Source organism: Nanorana parkeri, unplaced genomic scaffold (assembly GCF_000935625.1).
Source record: "Nanorana parkeri isolate BGI_ZX_2015 unplaced genomic scaffold, ASM93562v1 scaffold164, whole genome shotgun sequence".
NCBI lineage: Eukaryota > Metazoa > Chordata > Amphibia > Anura > Dicroglossidae > Nanorana > Nanorana parkeri.
Genome location: NW_017306432.1, coordinates 616,664 through 629,521, shown reverse-complemented (window position 1 = coordinate 629,521; position 12,858 = coordinate 616,664). Strand labels below are relative to the sequence as shown.

Here is a 12,858-nt window from a genome sequence, read left to right as displayed (position 1 = left end):
GGAACGGGCACACTTTTACTAATAGATCAAAGTCGATAACATATAAAAGTTTTTGATTTAAAAAAAAAGCAGAGACAAGTTTAGCTCATTGTGTCTCTAGTGACCCATGGTTAGCCAGTCTTCCATATATATTTCAAAAGAGATGATGGGAAAGTGGAATGGCATTTCAAAATGAGGGCAATTTAATGACAACAGCTTTGCACAACTCGCAGTGCTCCATCTCAATCTATTTCACTGATTGACCGACGCTCATTATGCAATACAGAAACACTCTTTTAAAAGAAGTGTTTAGCTTCTTTAACTGAAAGAAAATGAAGCACTTCATCCTAGAGAAGACAGCATCAAAGCTAACGGAAAGAGGCCCAGGTGTCATCTTCTCAGAAGATGCAATGAAGCAGAACAAACGGTGGTGTCAAAGTCTTGGGAATTCTCACTTCTAAAGGCATACATGGCATTCCCCCCAACTCCTTGTACTCCTTTTATGTAAAATAAATGGCTTAAAGCAGAAAATATTCACAAGATTATGGGTGTTAAGGTTGTAAACTTAATGATGTTAAGTTTGGGGGGCAAGTCTTAAAGCATATGTAAACCCTAACAATAAACTTATGTTGTTTGCTCACTTGGATCTTACATATACCACTGAAAGTATTTTGTATCTGTTTGATTGTTGAAAAAAATGTCCTCTTGATTCTGCCAGAAATCCAGAGAAATGGTAACTTCTTGTCACTCTGCAGTGTTTTCTCAAAAATGTTATCAGAAAGTGTGGAATTAGAAGTACAGAACACTTTCCCCTATGCCACCTAGAAGATAGGGTGTTCTGTACTCTTAACGTGAATATAACATCACCAGCACATTGTAGTAAAGTGTCAGAAGGAACGTCTGTTTAATGACACATATTGTCACACGTCAAGCGCAACATTTCGGGGGTCGCACAGGGTCCCCTACAGTAGGTTAAAAAATTATATTCTCAACAATGACAGACTCTACAATGTCATTTTTGAGCCTGATGAAGGGGAACTTGCGCAGCCCCAAAACGCTGCGCTTGATCAGTGACAATATGCGTCAATAAACAGATGTTTCTTCTGACACTTTACTATGGTGTGCTGGTGATGTTATATTCGTGCTTTGATGCAAGCGGCGCCGTCCGCAGTCATTTCAAGCACCCATCTTAACTTGGGATATCCGGCAGGATATCTTTATATGTTTCTGTACTCTTAACACACTTCCTGCCCTAGCGTGACCAACCTGCACCCACATACCTACAATAGTGAGTGAGCATTGTCACCCCTGGACAGACAGTTTGGGATCACTGGGTTAAAATAAAGGGAAAAATCCTGAAAAAAGAAAGAGCACAACCACCACATCTAGAGACTGGTAAGCTACTTTCTTGGTTTAGATAGGCTTTAACATCAATTGAGTTTTGGTTCAAATATACTTTAAATACTTAAACCAGAAGTAAAGTGAACACAAAAAATAGTATACAAAATCACTGGGAGGTAGGGATTTTTGGCAAAAAACACATAAAGTCTCATAAATTCCCTCTCTCCCCCAGCATTTTTTTTATTGTTCGTGAACACTCTACGTTGAATGTGCCATGCAGTGTGCACACTCTCTAAGATGCCGTGAATGAGCCAAGGAGTGTGTAATTCCTGTGTGCATGCGCAGGAGATACATTGTCAGTGACTATCCAACGGCATGAAGAGGACTTCCGAGAACTCAGATGTGTTGGCAGTAGAGATTGCAACAGCGGGGGACAGTGCGGGGGACTAAAGATCAATCCGAAAGCACTGCAGAAGGGCACACTTGCAAGATAGGTGTGCCCTAAAGTGCAAGTATGCTGCGCATACCTGCAGATTAGGGCAAAAACAAAAAATATATTTCACTTCCACTTTAATCTGAGATATTCTACAAAAGTTATATTTCATCGTTTTCCAAGGAAGATGGCCAACAGACAAATAAACTGAAATACAACGTAAAAGATTCAGAGAATTTCTAAAAATGTGCAAAACTGCCTGCATGATGAAACCGATCTAAAACATGCTGTGTAAACAGCATTGACAACACAAATATGTGAAAGTAGATGTAAACCCTAAGTGAATGAACAACACAACTATGTTAGGGGTGATGTAAACCCTAAGTGAATGACTTTTAGGGCTTATCGTATCTGCTGTTGTTAATTATGTCAGTCAATGTGGCCATTCACGGATTGGATTTCAGCTAAAATTTGATCTGTGGGTGGCCCTGCCCGCACCACCTATCTACTTTTGTCTAAGGAACTGGTGGAAAATTGTCAGATGGAGTAACTGTTCAGATATTCAGGCAGGCATGGACGCCAGCTGTCAGGGCACAATAGCCTGCAGGGGAGATTCCTTTATCCACGCTGTTCAGCGTAGATGGAGAATCAAGTGACTTGTGTCGTTCAACCCCCGGGGGTGAGGTAGCATAACGTTAATGTGCATGTCAAGTTTTAGATAATTCTCACACTCAAGAATCTTTGTTCAGTCAATGTTCATCTTGTGCCTCAGAAGGAACGTCGGTAGGGGTTGGTCTTTACAGCCAGCCCTACTGTCACTGACACAACCAGAGGACAGGTTTGGGTAGGCATCCCAAATTTAGCAAATGGGTTGCCACAGCAAGTCCAAGACATAAAAGTTTATTATATATAGTTGGGGCTTTGAAGGTAAGAGTGGGCCCCAGGATATATACTATAGGTTGCAGTCAGACCATAGCCTGGGGCATATGAATGAGCCAGGACCTCAGAGGCCCCAGACTAGTAGACAACAAATTAAATATGTTTGTTTTCTGTGGAGAGAGAGTGCCATCCCTCAATGATTCTCATCATAACAACATTTCCTTGAAAATCCCATGTTGACACTACTCCAGCAAGGGTCACAATTCAGAATCGCACACTGCAACTAAAGATTTCAGTTTTAACACCACCTCTGGTAAAATATTGTTTTGGAGAACAGCCATTTTATTGTAAGAGCAGTTACAGCCTAATGCCGAATCAAATATGTGACACTTACTGATAATGAGGAAGCTTGCACCCTCACACCATTAATGTCAGTTGTGGGGGTGCCTACAAACATTAAATAAACATTCCCAAGAATGGCCAAACTTGGCGTATGTTCTCTAATGTCTGTAGGTACCTTTAAGTGTGCCAGTGGAACATAGTGAATAGCATAGAGCAGAATATTTGGCCCAATGTAAATATATCAGGTTAGCTAAATGGATGTCTAAATATATATTTTTTGGATGGAGCAATATTTTTTCGGTATAAGTTTACTTGTTATTTAGCTTTGACACACTAGGCAAATTTGTAAGCATATGCATACACACTTACTTACTCAGGCTAATTCTAGTCAGATACTAATTAACCAACTAGCATGGTTTATGGACCGTGGGAGAAACTTGGGTTCCCCCCAACAAAAAAGCCCACAGTTGTAAAAACATAGTAAAGAGCAAGACTAACTGTATTCTCTAAAGTCACTTAAACAACATCGTATTGTGGTGTCTTTAACATGTATGGATATTATTCTTAACTGAACCTTTGTAAAACCATGAGAGCTGCCACAGAATGAAAAGTAGGTGATAATAAGACACTGTTAGGGTTTTTTAGAGGTATTCAATGGAGATGAGTCAATTGGGAAACTCAAAGACTTATTAACACGCAAAAAATGCGTGAAAAATTGCAGGACAAAGAAAGTTAAAATATGCCATCCTGATGCATGGAGATTGAATGGGTCGGACAGGTTCTATAGTACAGAAAGAGATCAAAATACAATAGGATGAATGGGAAATAATGAGAGATCTGCAGTAAATTAATACAGATGAATATCGCATTAAAGAACACAATTTGAAAGATGTCTCTGTCGGGCCCCTCTATCTGTTTGATTGTTCATGTAAGGAGATTTGTTTGGACGAAACACTATTTCCCATCAACAAGATGTTGAAAATAACATTCTGTAGCAAAATAATAAAAAAAATACATACCCTTCAAAAAAAATAATGGTTTTCAATACTTTCAATGGCCAGTCCATCCAAAAGTGATAAGAGGAGCCCAGTTGGCTGAGTATGCCCTTGCTTCTTACATATTCCAACCAGTGAGATCTCCTATCATAATTTTGTGCTCTGTTTCTTGTCTACCTTTTTTGGGAGTTTTGGAGATCCTGCCCAGCTTTGCATATTCCTACACCTCCTTCTCCTCACACTTTACATAATATAAAATACATAAGTATTCAACAGGGAGTGGGATCCTATGTATATCTTATGCAGGGCTCAAAATTTCAAGTCCTGAGCTACTAGCCAAGCCTCAAGAGTCACAAGCCACCAGTTGCCCCACCTAACCCTTACCCTGCCCTGGCCTTAACTCCGCCCCTAAACACACCCTCTTAAATAATCTTATGATAATTCTTGTCTTAGGATAGTTGGCACTTGTAAATGGCAGATTAGGGATTCCTGCTGCAGGAAAATGCAAGTTCCTGACACAGGAATCTCTAATCACACCTGAAATATATTTTAGGTGTGAATGGGGCCTAATATACACATACCCTAAAGGTGTCCATACACCTGCTGATTATCGTACGATAATCGCGGGTAATCCCGCGATCGTATGATAATCGGCAGGTGTATGGGCAGCGTGCGACCGCTTCTACTGTAAGGTCGTACGACTTTCGTCTTGCAAGCACGCTGGAAAACCTGTCGAAAATTGTACGATTTTTGTCGGGTTGGTGGCGTGGTCGGAAGATGAATGCCGCACGGGCCGGTGTGCCCAAGCGCACACTGCCCACTCAGCACTGCAATCATCGGAAGCCCTCCCCTCAGCGGGGAGGGCTTGCGATGATCGCAAGTACGATCTGCCTGTCCAAGATGTGCAGATCGTACGAGATTTTAATGACCTTACAACCATCGCATAACGAAAGTCGTGCGATGGTTGTAAGACAGGTGCCATAGGAATAGTAAACCTATTGGAAGATTTTCTCTCTACTCCTGTTCTGGTTTCAACTCAAAATTTTGGACTTCCTCTCCACTGCTTATACTAACTTTTAGTGCACTCCCCCACCACCCTGTGAACCCAGTACTTCTGTTATTGGTGAGACATATGACTCTTCCCCCTTCCTACCCCGATGATGCAGCCATGGATGACCTATTGCAAGGCTCAAGTTTGTCATGTTAACGAGAGTCCTTGGCTCTTTGTTATCTCCAACAAGCCTAACATGGGCTTCAACAGGCAAAAAGAGTGGAGGGGGGCAGAAATAAAGCAGACCTGTTTTTTTTTTTTTTTCCAATCATACGCAAAGCACAGGTTTACGCTAAGCTTTATACAGCCATAAAAAACTTTTTCATACATATAGTATTTGTGGAATTTATTGCAAGCTTTTTATATCACATCATTTATATTTTAGGATTATAAATAAACTGCCGACAAAAAATGGGTTGAGATCAAATCCCTCTTAATATGGAATTTTCCACACTAAGTAGAAAGAAACTTTCATGAATGAATCCTTGGATATTCTACGATGAGTGACTTCCCAGTACGTGACCCAGTTTTGCAGATGGCTGGCTGGTACAGATAACTTTGCTATTGTTCAGAGGTAAGAAAATGACTGAGATGTCAGCTGTACAGTATCAAATCATTAGTAACATACCCACTTTCAGCTCTTTCCCAAACACCGTCCTTTCTCCCAGGGCAGAACAGTTCCAGCGTCCATGTCTGAACTGAAACTGACACTCATTGATCCCCATCTGAGCTCCTTCTCCGATCACGATGATAGCATCGGGTCTGGTGAGACAGATAGTCCTCTGTCTGGGTGCCAAGCCTGGAATCTTACTGCAGATTACACTGGCCCCCAGTGCCACCACGGAAGAGAAGCCTCTATTATAGGAGACAGGAGAAAGAGTAACATTAGTACCAGTCATTGCATGACCTAAGAAGTCAATCACAGTTCCTTCCACAACGTAGAACTGTCAGAGGAATTGTCAGTGGCTAACAATGTTGTTAATTAGAAATAACATTCGTCTCCTTGTGCATATTACATTTGGTTTGGCTCTTATTCATGACAAAAAAAGGTCATCCTATGTGCAACTGATACAGTTATTGGTATATGCTGGTTAATTGAATATCTCACCAGCTGCTTTTATCTCTTAAGGACAAGGTGGTCAGATCTGGTTCCTTGGGATACTACAATATATGCTGAGGTCATTACAAGTTCATCTCATATTCACTTTTGGAATAATAATTTTCTTCATATTACATAGATTGAATAAGAGGAATCTTCCTCAGCAGAAGAAGTCTAGGAGGATTCCAAGGCAGTAGGAGGAATGGTGGATAACAAAGGTAAAATAAGCCAATAATCAATTCAATGTAAAATATCAGTTCTGGATGGACTTGCCCTTTAAAGGGCTATTGTCATTAGAGAATTACATGGAATGTCATTGATGGTCTTCTCCTGAAAATGCTAGTTGCCTGAATGTAATACTTGCATATTTCCCTGCTTTCTGGGTGACTGATCTGAAACAAGTGAGGACATATAGGTTTCTGACACTCAATAATAGAATGCATGTTTTATGTCAGTGATGTAAAGCATGGCAGCCTGGCAACTAGCATTGCCAGAGGAAGAACAGTCTCCATACTCTTCAAATGACAAAGTCCCTTTCAGAGGTTAAATCATTTAAAAGTACACTTGTTAAACTGTGAGCCCGACCACATTGCAGGCGAGATGAGCAAATGTATCTTCTTTTTAAAGGTCCAGTATGGTTGAATGGAATTTTATTTGCTGAGAAACCAGCAGTATACCACACCACAGACTTTAACCCAGACAAAAATATCTTCCTGATCCCCAACAGAAATCAGATAGCATTCATTACTGTAATACTTATCATTGTAATAGCAGTTTACACATCCAAACAAATTTTTAAACAATCTACTGAATTTTCTAGAACCATTTGAAGAGGAAGACTATTCCACATTCTTAAGGTTCTTACAGTAAAGATTCCTTTCTTTCATCCCCAAGGTGTTCTGTATGCTATTGCAAACATTTTTCATTGACTTCTCTTAGGTGATTAAGTGTATGTTAAGACAAACCTTTTTTTGGGGTAGAGTAGAGAAGGAATAGACCCTCTTTCAAATTTTTGGATTTTTTTGCTCGCTGTGTCCTCACTGGGGAAATTCACCCCTCTATTCATCCTGGTGACCATTATCACTGAGACAGAAAATGAGGGGAAATGTAAACTTGTACCATGTCATGAGAGCAAGAAATGAGGGGAAATCTTCCAGTGGAGACAAATGTTCCAGTAAGCTGACTAGCTTACTGTACACCTTTAGAATTTTCTTGTTCAGTCAGTGTGCTAAACTAGAGAAAATCAATAGATTCCTCTATCTAAACTAAGCAGTGTGGATGGGGGAATCTCTACTGCTCGTTATTCAAACAGCCATAGCAATCGCTGCTACCTGAATATTCGCACGGTAACTGCATCTGATGACATGCAGTCACTGTATGGATGATAATTTTCCAACTATGTCACTCAATTTTTAAAATTACTTTTGGCAAGTTGGGTGGTACCAACAGGGTCGACAAGCCAAAATTTGCTCCGTGAATGGCTAGCTTAAGACTTTGACTAGAAAGTTGTCACTACCTGTGAGTCTACAGGGGGTTCAATCCTTTTTTTATAAAAAAAAAGTGGGCTTTACGTATACTTTAAGTATGTAAACTACCAGTCTAATGCTGGCCATACACTGTTAGAAGTTTGGTTGATTCCTGACTCAGCAAACTTTGATTGAAAATCAAAGGAACCCTTATTTATTACAGGTATTTATATAGCGCTGACAATATACACAACGCACATTCACATCAGTCCCTGCCCTTATAGAGCATACAATCTATCTCACATGCATACATAAATACACACTAGGGACAATTTAGACAAGAGCCAATTAAACTTTCAGCATGTCTCTGGAGTGTGTGAGGAATCTGTAGTACTGGGAGAAAGCCATGATGCATACTCAGAGAGAACCCATTGCAGATAGTGACCTAACAGGGACTCAAACCAGGGACCCCCAGTGCTGCAAGGCTGAAGTGCTAACCACTGCGCTGCCATTGACCTGCTCAAATGCTAGTAGTCAATGTACACATATGTTTTTTCGATTGCATTGCAGCTGCTGTGTCAGCTAATTGACCTTACATGCCTGCCTATGTTTATTGTTCGTTTGTTGCATTAATAAAAATGTTGTGAAAGAAAATTGAAGGAGCCAGGTTGAAAATTGTTGGTCTAACAGTGCCAGCAGCCAATCAGCTTTAGTCACTGTTTGGGTATTCTGACAGCTGCTGGTGCCTGCTATCAGAATACAAAAGCTGGCAGAATAAAAAATTCCTCCATCCATGATGGATGGCCACCTTAAGTGTAAATGTGTTTCCATGAGATAACCCATCTGCATTAGCTGGTACTCCTGGCAGTTGCTCCATAATGCTGATGCAACACAATGCAATGTGACCACGTTACACTCTGAATATAAGTGTAACATGAAACATGGGCAAAAAAGTAGCCCGTAAGTCAGCCACATACAAGTAAATCTGACTGGAAAATTGAAACTCCAAGCAAACAGATATACTGTATGATAATCACTGTGCATCATAAACAAAAAATACTTCCTTTCACTTTTTTTATCCTTTATTGCACCCCATAGCTGCTATACCCCTATATCCTCTTCAGCCACTGATCATGCACTGGCTGTATCGCATTACTTGGGGAAGGGGGGATCCGTTTGCTGATGGTGACATCAGTGAACCATGTCTACATAATTTGTTTTGAAATGGACAATTGTATTCTACATTGGAAGTCCATATGAGAAGTTGATAATGCAGGAGCACAATTGGGACACAGGGACAAAGCGACGTGACTTATTGGTCCCCGTTTGCACCTAGGTGTTTTGTCACTCAAGGTAAAGGTAAAACCCTTAAAAGATAATTAAAGCCTTGTATGTTTCTGCATATATCTACTGCTAGCAAGCAGTAGATATATGCAAAAACATAAAAACAAGTTTAAAAAGGGTTAAAACTTACCTCTGTCTCCGCCATGCGCTCCCGTGCCTACCCTGTATTCTGAAGGAAGGAAGGGGGGACTACCTAGATGGACTTATATCAGAGGAAGAGAGAGCCCAGAGGGGACTACCTAGGTGGGCTTATATTAGAGGAAGAGAGAGCACAGAGTAACTACCTAGGTGGGCTTATATTAGAGGAAGAGAGAGCCCGGAGGAACTACCTAGGTAGGCTTATATTAGAGGAAGAGAGAGCCCAGGGAGAGGTACCTAGGTGCAGGACCAAAGCTAGGGGGGGGCTAGGGGGCATGTGCCCTGAGTGCCGTTTTAGGAGGGAGCACCACTGGGTGTGTGGATGGAGAACTTCTCCATTGGGGAGGGGAGCAACTCTGAGCCTTTTCCCCGGGTGACAGAATGTCTTGCTTCCCCACTGCCTAGGTGGCCTTATATTAGTGGAAAAAAGGTGCACAAGGAGGCACCTCGGTGGCCTTATATTAGAGGAAGAGAGAGGCCAGGGACAGGTACCTAGGTGGGCTTACATGAGAGGAAAGGAGCGTTCATGGAAAAGTACCTAGGTGGCCTTACATGAGAAAAAAGAAGAGCTCAGGGGAATGTACCTAGTTTAGGGGTTGGTACCTAGGTGGGATTATATTTTTTAAAGAGAGCTCAGGGCAAGGTACCTAGCTGGGTTTATATTAGAGGAAGAGAGAGCTTAGGGAGGGGGAGGTTCCTAGGTGGACTTATATGAGAAAAAGAATGAGCACTGGGGCAAGTAACATGTGAAGAAGAGAGAGTTCAGGGAGAGGTATCTAGGTGAGCTTGCATGAGAGGAAGGGAGGGCTTTCGGGAAGGTATCTAGGTAGGCTTACATAGACAAAGAGAGCACTTGGGGGGAGGTACCTACTATATGTGGGCTTAAATGAGAGGTATAGAGAGATCATTGGGGGGTACCTAGGTGGACTCATGCAAAAGAAAGAGATAGCACAGGTTGAGTTAACTAGGTGGGCTTATATTAGAGGAAGAGGGAGCCCTGGGGGAACTACCAAGGTGGAGTTATATTAGAGGAAGAGAGCCCTGGGGAACTACCAAAATGGAGTTATATTAGAAGAAGAGAGAGCCCAGGGGGAGGTACCTAGGTGGGCTAAGGGTAAGTTTTAGCAAGTCAAACACATACTGAAATTTCAGTATCACAGGAGCGAATGAAGAATAAGTACAGTATCCTAGCTCCATACAGTAAAGTAACCCTTTACAGTTTGGGCTAAATAATATATATCTAAAAGCAAATAGCATTAATAGATTGCTAAATGTTTTTATTTTTATTTAAAGCCTTGTTAATGAAACCTGCAGAATTGGATGTCCAGGTTGTAATAACAAGTTGGGATTTCTTTTCATCTCTTCACGTTCCTCCCTGTTTTATGTATTGCTTGGTTAACCTTTTGTCTCCTGCTTTGAGAGACTAAACAATGACAAGTTCAGGTGCGCATCAAGATCGGTATAACGTTCCCGTCCAGAAGACACAGCCCCTGGAGTTCATAAAGAGTGTCATAGACGCTCTTTAGAAATCTGTCCTGTGGTAATGCGATACATGGCGGATCTTACAACAGATTCATAAACATTACGTGTCAGTAAGGTGTATAGGAATTTGTCAGAACTCTAACAGAACTGTCACAAGCATCGCTCCTGCAAAGTGACTGAGCTTTACAAGCATGGAAGCTATTTAGACATGTTGCAGTGGGGCAGTGGGGCTACTAACGCACGGCAAGGGTTAACTGCTCATTTTTGTCTAGGTTAAAAAAAGTTATACACACCAAAAGCTCAGAGCCAGCCCCTCCTCTGCAGTTGTCTAAGGTTCCTACATCATCATGTTCTATACACTGCGTATAGACTTGAGGACGCTGAGAAAGATTCCAATGCTGCAGCGGATAAGGAGAGAGGCAGGAGGGAATGCTCTCACAGCTGGCCGGCTTGGAGCATCGGGTAAGTAGAACTTTATTATTTTCGAACCTAGACAAAAATGAGCACTTTGCACCCACTGCAAGGTTTAATAATAATATTTCCTGTAGTTCTTCTTTAACACTTGCAGTGGGGCTACCCATAAAAACGAGCAGTTAACCCATGCAATGTGGGGGAAGCCCCTCTGCAAGGGTTAATTAAAGCTTTGCCCAGAGTTCTTCTTTAGCCGAACTTTCAAGCCCTCAATTGGCTGATCACACAGCAGCATCAAGGCAACTACTGTCCAAAGCTAAGATGACACCCTCCTTGGCTGTGAAGGATGGAAGGTTGCATTTCCACTTTAAAAACAACATTTTGTTGCAGAATAGCCTTAAAGATGCAACACAAAAATTACATTTGTAGCACAATCAACAATTTACTCTAACATGGAAAAGGCCTTATTTACCTCCATTTTCCTTATCACCAATATGAGGGTAATTCTTTTTGAATTTATTACAACATTAGCCCCATACAGTAAGGCCTCATGGTTCCTGTGTGTGTTGTAAAGTAGCCACCACTCCAAGATCACCCCCATGATGGACTACAATCTTATGTTTAGTTGACTAATTTGTTTTGATATTGTAGTCCATCATAGGAGCAAACTTGGAGCGGTGGCTACTTTACAACACACAGGGGCCGTGGGGAACAAAGGAAGCCACCAATTCAGAGATGATTTGAGGATCTACACCCGAGTGATACACAAATTAGATACATTTTTGTTAATAGTTAAGGTACTTGAATGTATTTTTAAGGTTTACGGCCTGAGTTTAGTGTCACTTTAAAGCAGGAACTTCTAAACGCAGGAAAAAGTGATCTTAGAAACATGCTGTATACTTTTTTTATACTTCCTAGATAACTTCTAGTGCGTTTAGATAATCTAAATGCAAAAGTACAAGTGTGAATGAAGCCAAAAAGTGTCACAAATAAGAACTACTTGGATTAGTCACACAAGTCTGTGCTAATAAAAAATGTTGCAGGGTTTTCATGAATTTGGTGCCAGTCTTTCGACTATAGAGCTCACCAGAAATGTGTGGCGAATGTCTTTTTCAAACGCCCTGTGCGTGTTTTGTGAGTGCTTACGTTTGTTATTAAATATCTTCTCCTTCTCTGAAAGTAGCTCTTGTAATCACAAATGACGCTGGGAGGAAAGACTGTGTAAATTTCATGGACATCTCAACCTCGCCTTTTCCCTATCAGTTTGTGTGTGTGGTGTTTTTGTGATTTTTTTTTCTTGCTATAATTATAACACAGATAAAAAACCAGTGCCTTGTGCCAAATCGTGACATTACTTCCTGACTCATAAATTAAAAAGCGCTCAGTACAAGTGTACAATAACACAGAGGGCTACAGTGGAAGCGGTGAAAGGTACTCAAGCTGTCACACTGATTCTCAAGTGTGGAAGGGAAAGGATATTACTAGTTGTATATGGCACCGCTGGTTTGTGGCTCTAGATCCTGGGTCCAGGCTGGGACAGTAACTGCATCATGTTTGTACACACTGTAGGATGTACATGATAAATATTTTGGATAATATGGACCATAACAACAGTTTTATTTCCATTTTAATAACTGGTTGGGGAAAACTGGTGGAATTAAAACACTCTTGCCTTGTAGTGCTGGGATCATGGACACAATGCCTGCCATGGACACTATCTGCCTTGAGTTTGTATTTTCTTCTTGCTTTCATGGGTTCATGTGGGTTCTGTAGTTTGCACCCAAAATCAAAAAAAAAAGATAAGCCAATTTTTAATTGGGGCTAAATTGTCACACTTCCCTTGCAATACTGGAGTTCCTGGGTTTAAAGGCTACCACAGATGTTATTAGCACGTAGTT

At 41.1% G+C, this 12,858-nt stretch overlaps 1 protein-coding gene across 1 annotated transcript in view; it reads right to left on the bottom strand.

The window, feature by feature from the left end:
* LOC108785476 (protein Wnt-7a) overlaps window positions 1-12,858 on the bottom strand; it is a 54,835-nt gene that overhangs the window by 30,600 nt on the left and 11,377 nt on the right. The window contains exon 2 of the mRNA XM_018554558.1: window positions 5,649-5,875. Within this exon, the coding sequence (XP_018410060.1) occupies window positions 5,649-5,875 (227 nt within the window). The remainder of the gene's footprint in view (window positions 1-5,648; window positions 5,876-12,858) is intronic.